Source organism: Haliaeetus leucocephalus, unplaced genomic scaffold, assembly GCF_000737465.1.
Source record: "Haliaeetus leucocephalus isolate CR32 unplaced genomic scaffold, Haliaeetus_leucocephalus-4.0 Scaffold556, whole genome shotgun sequence".
NCBI classification, from domain to species: Eukaryota; Metazoa; Chordata; class Aves; order Accipitriformes; family Accipitridae; genus Haliaeetus; species Haliaeetus leucocephalus.
The window spans coordinates 4,229,146-4,240,423 of record NW_010972992.1 but is presented as its reverse complement, the minus strand read 5'-3'; the positions used below and the strand labels follow the sequence as shown (position 1 = coordinate 4,240,423).

General features: G+C 43.0%; 1 protein-coding gene across 1 annotated transcript in view; it reads right to left on the bottom strand.

Moving 5' to 3' along the window:
• Window positions 1–1,175: 1,175 nt before the first annotated feature.
• CASZ1 (castor zinc finger 1) overlaps window positions 1,176–11,278 on the bottom strand; it is a 78,793-nt gene continuing 68,690 nt past the window's right edge. The window contains exons 11-15 of the mRNA XM_010577330.1: window positions 10,486–10,627; window positions 9,194–9,257; window positions 6,449–6,609; window positions 2,882–3,004; window positions 1,176–1,515 (exon numbers count right to left, since the gene is read on the bottom strand). Of these exons, the coding sequence (XP_010575632.1) occupies window positions 1,176–1,515; window positions 2,882–3,004; window positions 6,449–6,609; window positions 9,194–9,257; window positions 10,486–10,627 (830 nt within the window). The remainder of the gene's footprint in view (window positions 1,516–2,881; window positions 3,005–6,448; window positions 6,610–9,193; window positions 9,258–10,485; window positions 10,628–11,278) is intronic.

Below are 11,278 nucleotides of genomic sequence, written 5' to 3'. Positions count from 1 at the left end.
CTGTACCCAATGATACCTACTCAGATACGTGAAACAGAATTAATACACTTCTTTGAAAGCAGACAAATGACTGTCAATACACAACCCAGAGCCTAATATTCCACCAGCCTGAATAACTAAGCTGTAATGCCTAACCTGGTCCTGGACTCCTGTGTCCTGTAAACCACGTAACTTCTGTGCCTTTCTCTGTCTGTGTAACAGAAATAACACCAACATCACAGCAACAGTGTGAAACTTCTTTAATGTTTTGGAAGAAGTTCAGCAAGGTAGGTTACCTTGTGCCAGCATCCGTTGTGAATTACTTTGTAAACTAAACTAACACTACAAAACTAGAGGCACAGAATTTAAGGAGACTCTTTACACTTGTACAGAACTTCAGCCAGGACAGCAACACTTTGACAAATCTGAAGTGAGAAAGAATTGCTCCCTATTCCTTGAGCTGCTGAGACACCCGTTCCTGGTAAGGCAGAGTCCAAGCACTTGTGCCCCCTCCACTATCTGACCCCCAGTCTTCTTCACTGAGAAAAAAAAATGAAGCTGTATTATACCGAGTTAGAGACGGCATTCCTAGGAAAAGGCCACAGAGCTTACTGGGGGCAAATCCAGGAGAAATCCTTCGTTTCCTTTTCAGCAATCTGTAAACATCTACTCTTAGTTCTGTGTACTTTGCTGCAGTAACACCTCACCTTTGCATGACTGAGCACTCAGCTGCCCACTGATTTTTGCTCAGCTACAGAAACTCACGGTTAAGTCTCAAACTTGCAGCATGATCTGGAGGTGCCCTAGTCAGGCATCATACTGAAAACTTTAAAGATGCTATGCTTCCTCTGTAGCCTTCAGTGTCAAATATACTGCAAAGACACGTGTATTTTTGTGTATCTCTCACGAGGTATAAAAAGGGTTGCAGTGGTATGTCAGCAGGTTTATTTCTCCTGTAAACTCATACCTAAAAGTGCTTCCAGATGTACTCGAAAATCCTGTTTTTTCCTAGGATAACCAAAGGTATTTTCTAGACTTTATAGAAGTAAATTTTCTATGAGATAAAGCCCAGAGTACTTTCTAGACAGAAGGTCTCTCAGTGGGTGAGTATAGATGTAATACTACAGCTCAGGAGTGGTAAACAAGGGGATTCCAAGGCTGGAGAGGACCTAAGGAGGCAAGCCATCATTTACAACTTACTTCTCTTGGAACTGGAGAAATCCGGGTTTGACCTGAGGCTTGGCATTCTCCAGGGAAGTCGTTGCCAAGGGTGAAGTTGCCAGGTTAGGCACTGATGCTGGGATCTGAGGCATCTGGGGTATAGTTGAAGCCAGCTGCTTCCAAGCTAGCAGTGTGGGGGCAGAGGGTACAGTAGCTGGACTTGGAGTGGGCACGTCGAGGGCAGGAGCACTTGCCATGGTGACAGAAGTAGCAGATGGTGATGAAGGGGCCAGTGAAGCCTTATTCTCAGTAGTAGTTGAGAAGGGAGACTCAGAGTTACTTTTCACAGTTCCACCCTCAGTTCGGAAGTGAAAACTGCAAAAAGACAGTGTAATTCAGACATAAATTCTTGACCGTTGTATATAACTTGATTAAAGATCAACAAGAATGTGGCAGGAGTCTGAAAACAAATTAGCTGAGGTTAAATCCTAAAAGGGGCTCTGCAAACTTTGTGGAAAGATTTAGGGGCCTCCTAGACTGTCTGTGAAGAGATGGGAATTAAGAGGGGTGGAGACAGGAAGGTGCAAAAACATGTTGAAATCAGAGAGACGCAAGAATTGCTGCAGTCAGCAAGATCAATATGCCTATGAGGGCAGCTTCCCATGGCTGCTGTGAGAAGCCAGTAGTTTGCTGTAGTGAACCACAGGGAACTATGCAACGCCACAGACCAACTGTGCTAACAAATCTTTGTCTTAAAATTTGCAACATCTCCTTCCCTTTAAAACCCTTCAGAATCAGTCATGTGGCCAGCTGCTGAAGGCCTCACTCATTCTTTACTCGGGCAGATCTTCCATTGCCTTTAAAAGGAACTTGGCGTGGTTTTGAACTGCAGATTATGCTCTCTAGAAATATATAACAGAGAAAATTTCCAGTATCCCACCCTTCCTTTGCTAGTCCCCTCACTGTAACAGTGGGAGCGTATCTTAAATTCATCCTTCACCCAAGAGTCATCTAGAGTTCTGAGCCAGCTGTACAGCCTCTGTAATATAGGCCATATGATCTAGCCACCAAACTCTGGGCTGTCTGCTACTTCCCAAAACGTGAAATGACAAAGGGTTTACAATACAAGAACACGGCAAGGCGAGAAGGAGGTTGCAGTTGGGCTGGACAATTTGACTGCTACATTTCAAGATCCTTATCCACATGATGTGAACCTCTTAAACAAAACCATATAAACTAAGGGCTAGGGAAAAATTGTTAAAAGAGATTTGTCATGACAAGACAAAGAACAATAAAACGCTTTCTACACTGCTGTGATGGACAGCTGCCTACTCCACAAAAAGTCTGTATCCAGTGACAATAGTTGGGTTTACAGGATCCTGTCCCTCCTATATTTTCTTATTTCTTTGTATGGTGCATTTGTGTGCTGTGAAAAGCATGGGGATCCTTGAATACACTGTCAAGTAGGCTATGGAAAAACACAAATGTCCAATGCTGAGCCTTGCCAACACTTTTTCACAAGTTGAGCACATTTATTGTGAAACAAAATTGAAGAGGACATAGTGTTCTGCAAAAATTTTAGCTGAGCACATTTACACAGGCAGCACCCAAATTGCTGCCCTCAGGACTGCCCACATTCCTGCTCTTGAATAGAATTACTCAGTAAGGTCTCTCTCGTCCTGCAGTGTGCGCGTTTTAGAGTTTTCTCAAGGTTTCCCGAGACTTGTGCTCTCCTACTTACTTGGCATGCTTGATGGCTCCATCCAGGGTGCTGAAGAGGGCACCGCATTCCTCCACGACACAATGGAAATGCACCTTATGGAGAAAATCGCACTGTGCATCACAGAAATCCTTGGTACCAAACCTGGCCAAAGCAGACAAGTAGGCATATTACAGAAGGTCCCAAAAGAGAAGCAGTGTTGGAACAGACATATTTTCTTTGGGTTTCAACTCTACTACCATTCTGTTTTCTAACGTCACTGTCCCTTGCTGCACAAACAGCACTTGCTGGCATTGTTGCTTGATTATTGCCTGTTACATAGATCTGAACACGCAGAACAAGGACCTAATTTCTCTCCAGTTGAACTTGACTGAGAAACTCCCATTCACTTTTAGTGGGAGCAAAATACAGAACTACTCTGAAACAGAAGATGACAATCATAAGTGTTCTTGAGCATCTATGTACAAAAGCCAAGGCTCTGAGGAATGATCAAAGGTTAGTAAACTAAAGGCAATCCAGACCAAGAGGACACTGCTGAAACATTACAGGTCTTTTTTTCTTACTCTTTTTCAATTTAGGGGGAACAGCAAAAGGGAAGAAACAACAGTGGTTCAAGGGAATCTAGATCCAGAATCCACCCGCCTCCCGCCTTGAAACAACAGGTTATCACATAGATGGGAGAGAAAAAGTATCGCCTATATAGCAGTTACAGCCTAGGATGCATAAATACTGAAAAGCACAATCCCTGAAGTACAGATTAAACAATGGTGCAATGCAAAAACCAGAGCAAAAGCCATCGTCTTAAGGTATGCCTCTTGTCATCTAGGAGGAAACAGTCAAGAGGGCAAAAACAACTAAGCATGGTTTCACTGCTCATCCACTGCTGAGATTCTCCAGACTTAATAAGAGTAGTACAAATACATGTGATTTCAGGAAAATCCGGAATCACAGGGAATCTAGAAATCAAGTAAGAAACACTGGCAGGAAGGATTTGAAACTTAACAGAGGTATCTTGCATAATTAAGATACAACAAACTACAATTGCTCTGATAAGCAGGAAAGCAAGAAACAAACAGCAGCCTGTGTGGTCCCAAGAGGGACCTCTTAACAATTTGAGGGTAAAGGAAAAAGAAAAAAAACTTGTACTGGAGAAAGGAGGTCAGTGGATATAGAATAGATGCAGTCAGTTAAAGCTTGCACGGAGAAGATGAAGAAAAGTAAAGGTGTGGTAAGACATAAGAAATCAAGTTACTGCAAGCTAAAGGAGTTGTTTTATCAGGGACAAGAGATACTGTACTTAGAAAGAAGGTCCAATTAAAAAAATGGGAGGTGATGAGTCAAAAATGGCTGCCCTTTAAAATTTGCTTTAGATAGGAAAACTGAAGACTAAGCAGACAATTAGGGACAAAACGAAGACCTTCTAGAAGAGCAGATAAAGGGACTGGCTGGAAAATATAAATATGCACAAATCAGCTAGTCTGGGTAATGTATGTCCTGAAGTGCAATGGAAATTAACTCGCAAACTGATTGCATTACTATTTGCTATTTTTTAAGCCACAGAGAAGAGGGAGGTACTAGGAAATTGGCAAAAAAAAATTTTTAAATCTAGGTACTGATTCTTTCAGGGAAAAAAAAGACAAGTGATCTTTGGCAATTATCATACCTCTAGTCTTAACTTCTCCTTCCAGTAAAGTAATGGAACAAATATTAAGAGGGAGGAGAAAATCATTAAACATCTAGAGGATAAAGGAACCACGAGCAATAAACAGCATCAGGATTATAAAGAATAAATCTTGCCAGACAAATTTAATTGCTTTTTTTGATAGAATTACAAAATTAGTGGATGAAGGGATGCAATATATTTGGATTTTAGTAAAGCATTTTGATACAGTCTCGTATATGCTTAGAATTAATTCAAATTGGCCTGGATGTGAATGCTACCTCATGGATTGAAAACTGGCTGAAGGACCGTAAACAAAGGCTAATGACAAACAGCAATATATTGAGCTGGGAGGAGGTATCTTGTGAATGCTGCAAGGATGACTTTGGTTAGGTCTGAGCTTATTTAACATCTTCATTAGTAATCTAGGAGAAGGAGTAAACAGCACGTTAATGAAATTCACAGAAGATACTAAACTGGGAGGAGTTGGCAACACCAGTGCAAGAGGAGAAAAATAACAGAGAGGCCTTGCAAGACAAGGGAGAAGGTTCAGAATATGAGAGTCATATTTGGAAACATACAGCTAATACATCTGGGGTGTGGGGGTGTATTTTTATACATAGGGGACTCATGAGAGCAACATTAAAAGCAATCCTGTGTAACAGGGGATGGTAAACATGATACATATACATTATGCCATATAGATGCAAACAAGGTAGCACAATTGTGAGCTGCACATATGGGGGCAGAAATCTTGTTGTATCTGGTGTGGTGATACAGGAACGGCAGCCCAATTCTGCACCCATTCAGGGAACAGCAAGAATGACAACAGCAACAACACGATCAGCAGGCTGAAGGGACTAATTTACAAAGTCAGATTAAAGGAAGTAAATAAGCTTGGTTAAACGGTATGCTAAAAGTCTGTGACTATCTGAAGGGGGTGAACTCCAATTGTGGAAAGGAATTATCTGCTGTGGTTCAAGGGGATATAACCAGGAGAACTGCAACAAAATTACAAAAAGGGAAATTCGGGCAGCATACCATGAAAAAAAATTGTGACAGTGAAACAAATTAGGTGGTAGAATAATGCTCCCAGAGACAAGAAAATAGCCACACTGCTTGGTGTAATTACAACTAGGCTGGACAAAATGCAAATGGGCTGCAGGGAAGGATCTCACACTGGCCAGGGGCAGATGGACTAGAAGACTTTCTAGTCTTCTCCATTAAAGTCTGTGATTTACAAAGTGTCCACAGGCATTTGCAGGCAACTGTGTCAGAGCACAAACCCCTATGTGTCTGCCTGGGTGTATCTGTGTATGCTCAAAGCATGTGTCTGTCTGGGCATGTATGTGCATGTGTCTGTGTGTGGGTGAGTTTTGTATCTGTTCCATTTTCCTTTCGAGCCTTCTTGTCTACAACAAGAACAGCAGAAACCATCCCAGTTCCCATACCCCTTATACTCCTTATTTTGTTTCTGTGGGCTACTCCTATGATCAGAGCAGATGCCACAGCAAGCATTTTAAGGCTTCTGTGATCTATGCATAGTAACTAAACATGGTCCAACAAAAGTTCAGTGCTAAGAGCAAGTTGCAGCAGGTCCCCTGGACTTGCAGACTGGGGACATAAAGAGGAGCCTAAGATGAAGTCAGGCTGACAATACTATGTGAATATCTGTGCTCATAGTTGGTTCTCAAGACCCCTTTGCAAAATAATTCTGCGTGGACAGGTATTTCTCATAGGACATTAACACCTACTGCAGCTAGCCAGGACTGAGGACTAAATGCACTCCAGAAGGTGATGAGCAGATCACAGAGTCAGGCCTTTCAATTCAAGGGAACTCTGCATTCAAGTGTGAACTAACGAGCCAGACACTTTCCAAAGGAAGTAATTTTCCCTTTCCTCTATTCCCAGTTCCATGCTCTCCTTACCGGCGCAGGTACATCTTCCATGGCTCAGAGAGCTTCTCCTGGACAAGTGCCTTCACTGCCTTGCCCAAGTACTGTGTTGGCTCTCCAGCCCCAGCCTGGCTGCCATCTCCTTCTGTCTTAATGTTCAGCAGGTTGCCAAGGCTGGCACTGGTCTTGGACATCTGGAACAAGAACATAGACACTGCATCAAGCCCAGCACACAGCTGTGGACACTGCCAGTCTGGACACCCTCAGGACTGTCCCACGGAAAGCTGTGTCTTCAAAGATTAAGAGAGAAGACAAGAAGTCTGCACAGGCTGCCTCAACCGCATCAGCAAAACTTAGCAACACCTCGCTCTTCTGCATCCTCCACCCAACTATCACAAAGTACTCAGGTGCCCATCTAATATTCATGGGTCTTGTGTGAAGTAATGAAGCATCATGTCTACTTTATACATGGGCAAACTGAGGTGAAGAGAGACATACCCTATTTGAGCATGGAAAAGGTGTGCAAGCTTAAACATTAATAGCCCTACATAGCTTCTACAAAATGCTGGTCTCTTAGTACAGACCTAGTGATAGAACTGGTAAACTCTCGTTTATTTAGAATCATCTTATCCCAGCCACAAGGATGTCTCCTTCTTTAAAGTGACTATCAGGTATGTTTAGGGGTGGGAGGGGGGAAATCTCATTCAACTGGGGAAAAATTCTGGCTCCACTTAAGTTCCTGGAAAATTCCTACTAACTTCAATAAATAAATGATGTCGCTTTCTGTGCTAAATGGACATATCCTCCACAAAGCAGGACTTGGACTCACAACTTGTATTGTGGGAAAGGCTTCAAATAGGTCTACACAGAGAAGGTTTAGAGGTCCAGGTGTATGATGTGTAGGATAGAAAAAAGAAGTTACTCAGGAGTGCTTAGAGAGAAAATTTTCTTTCAGAATCAGTGCACCACTTCCCAGACCCCTTCTTGCTTTGTTGCACTCTCAGTTACCTCCAGTAACAACAGTGAATTTCACAGCATGAATAAAATGCAGGATTGGGCCCAATACTTGCATTATAAACTCCACCTACTTGAGGATCTCGAAGCCCTTTATAAATATCAGTTAATTAAGCCTGACAGCCCCCTAAATAAACTGCAATGCGCTACAGGAACCCTGGCTATTTGAGGCTTTCTTAATGCCCCCTGAAGGTAAAGCCCCTGCTGCTATGTGGAGACCGCAACTCTTTATGGCTGGAGTCAGAAACTCAGGTTGTCTTTTTCCACTGCAGTTTGCTGCGCATTCAATTTCTGTAAAGGGTTCTTTTTTCTAGAAAAATAGTAAACGATTCCTCCATGAACAGAAATTGTGTGCAGCAAGAGGAAGAAGCAAGCGTGATGTGTTCCCTCAGCACATTTAGCTTGATTCTGAAATCCTTAGCCTTGGAATAGGCTCCTTCAAATCAGTGGGCTTTATTATTTGCTGGTTTATGTCATTGGTTAATCCCATTCCTTCTTTAAAAAAGGAATAAACCTGAAGAACTCATATTTTGTGCCTGTGCTACACTTATTTTGCACAACATAAAGAATCTTATGCCGGGCTGCACACAAACAAATGCTTATTTCTAAGCATATGCTTAAACCTCATTCTCCTGGAGATTTTCAAGTGAAGTATCTATTGAAACAGAATTTCCCTGAGCTGGGGCCTTCAGAATGACTCAGGACCCCAGACAGCAGACTTACTAAAAAGATTTGCTCGCTAGAGAAAGAGCTGCATATTTGAAATCACTGAAGGGACAATAGGCAGGAAGGAGTAAGAAATTAAGTTTAAAAGGGAACATCAAAAACCCAGTGTAACAGAGAGCCAATGGAGGAGAAAAATGGCATAAGGATAAACACAGAAATTAGAAAACACAGAGAAAAAAGAGTGATGAAATAAGAGAGAAAGGAGGCGAGAGATTACTAGGCAAAGTCACTTTGCCCTCTCTTGAGGGTTATATGGCCTCAATGCATGTAACGCCCAGAGCCAAGGGGATGGCAACAGTTATGCCTGTAAAACCTATCACACAGTAGAATATTAAAGCATGGCTCAAAGGCTGCCCTGATCTCTACTGCAGTTGTACACAACAGCAAAATTAATCTTGGTACAGTAGAATTTATCATGTGAAAGGGAAATATATATTTGAGATGATGTATAATTTAAGGAAAAAGTAAGGAAAAAGAAACTGTGCATTATCTAAAATAAATATTCTAGAACGTGGTAAAGGGGGCTCTGTTGGACACCATTACTCACACCAGAAAGACAGAAATTGATGATTTTGGCTCAAAACTTCTAATTTTTTTCTTCTCTTTCATAAAAACAAATGATTCTCCTCCCCCTCCCCCAATGAAAGAAAATGTTTTTAAGTAAATAAACAAAATGAGTAACTATAAAAAGAGAGCGAGAGAGAAGTTGCCAGGTTCTGGAAATAAAAATGGAAAAGCAAAAAAAAAAAAAGTCTTTCGGAGCCCTCCTCTGTCTAGAAAGGATGAAGAAAAAAAAAAAAGGTGTCAGAGGCTGCAATATATTTCTTCAGCCAGTTCATTAAATTAATTCGTAAGCAGTGGCTCTGAAATTATACCCGATGAAAAATGGTCTCAAAATTTAAATGGTACAAACTCATCTTATTAGAGGCAAAACATTAAAAAACAAACGCATCTCTCCCCCCAACCCCCCCCCCCGCCATCGCAGCTTTAATTTCTCTTGGTGGGGGGAATGAAAGGCGTTTGATGGATGGCTCTTACCTTATTCATAAGCGAGGATAAAAGAGATGAATTTGCCGAGACTGTGTGGCCATTTGATTCATTACTGGAACACACAAACCAACAGGGTTTAGTTAAGATGTGCACAGGGACTGTGAGCACTGAGATTAATCCTTCTCCCTTCAAGCTGCCTCACTCCTCACCTGCTACATCCAGAGGAAGAGAATGATGCCCACCCTCCCTTGGGCAGGCGAAAGCCTTTTACTTGTGATAGCCAAGATGGAGAGAAAGAGGGTCCCAAGTCTGCAGAATTTAGTACTTTCAGCTATCAAACAGTCCAAACCTCTTCCTCCAGTGTTCACACCATCACACTTTTTTATTAGCTGACTCACAACCCATCCCATGTTTTACTGCTTCATCCCATTACAACTTTCAGAAATATGCCACAAAACCAGGGGGGATGCTGACAGAAGACTCGTACTGCCAGGGATACAGGGCCCCTCTGCAGTGGAGAAGGCAATGCAACAATCCATATGGCCACAGCTAAGCATGCCGAAAGACAACCTTAGTATTTCACATGCATCAGTAATAGTTGTAGCTGACTACAAGTGCTGGGGTCCCAAATTGAGGCTTATTTAAATGAAGTATGGAAAGGTATGTATACAAAGGCCAAAGTGGAATAGGCTCAGTTATCCCCTGTGTCAGTTCCTCTGCAGCTTTTCCACACAGGACAATCCCCTAACACTCCTGTTCTCAGTAGAGATGCTGGAGAAGTGGGACACACGTTTTGAGACAGGTGCATTCACATCTGCACAAGTGCAAAGATTCATCACCATAACTATAGATTAGCACATGCCAGACCCAGACCAGAGGTAGCCTGACACCCAGTTGTTTTTTGTGTCCAATTTCTCTGGAAGGTGCCTCTCTTAGATCCGATTCAATGCCCTGTTACATCAGTGCAAATGCTCCTGCTAAAAGTGTGCTGAAGTGTGGCATTGAAGCAGCCTTCGATCAGCTCTTGATGACAACAGCAGGAATATCTGAGTGTCAGAAGGAGCTTTGCCAGTGGCTCGTTTTTCAGAGGGGAGCACAAGAGGTGAGGCTCTTGTCAAAGAGTCAGCAGGTGCTTGTGAGCCCAAAAAAACATCTGGAGAACATACACTTGAGGGGGAGTAGAGAGAGCCTCCCTGCCTTCAGTTTGGGGGTGTCCAATTCAGCCACTGTGAAATCGCCTTTCATCAACATGTTGTGTCCTCTCATATTACAGGTACGGAAACTTCTCAGAGCTTGATGCTGGAAAGAGCTAAGTGTGCCTGCCTGCGCACTTCTCTCACCCGTGATCCTTGACGCTCAGGTCCAAGCTGTGCTCCTGCAAGGAGTCCTGACTGGTGGCGGATGATGATCCCATAGCCTCCACAGGTTCCTGCTTCACCTGAACTGGATTGAACCGTCCAGGAGCTGCTGGTTGTCCATTGCCTGCTTAAGAAAGACACCAAGAAAGACACCAAAATTAAATGCAAAAATTAAATGAAAAATGTAGATCTAAAATGACGTTACAATGGCAAATAAGTAAGTTAAATCACTAGCACCAGAGCATAAATGGAAAAAGCAAAGAAAAAGTGTGGGGGGAGGGAGGTGCTGGGATTGCTGGTCAGCGTTTATTGCCAAGCTGACATGATGGGTTCTGACGTCCACTCCAGCGTGGAAATTCTTCAAGTGATAATTATTGCAAAATTATGTCAAAGTTGTCCAGGCTATGGGCCCTTTAAAGGAGAAGGGCGGAAGGAGCGTGGGGGAGACCTGATTCTCTGCACAAACTGTCATAACTAATTTGCGGGGCTGCCTCTTAAGCGTTTATTAAAGACTCTGTTAATGCTGAGGCAATGTGGCAGCTTTCGACTGCTAGTCAAGCCCCCTTTCTCGTCCCCAATCCCAGCGTTGCCGTAGCGACAGCGATGGCCCGCCACTGCGCGTGCCCAGCAGGAGCATCTGCCCTGCCCGGGCTATCGAAGGTGACAGCCAATGGGATTGGTTCAAACTGCGCGACCTCTTGCCACCACCATCGCGTTGTCTCCACAAAAAGGGGGAATTCTTCTTTTTTGGGAGAAGGTTTAGTGCTGAGCCCGT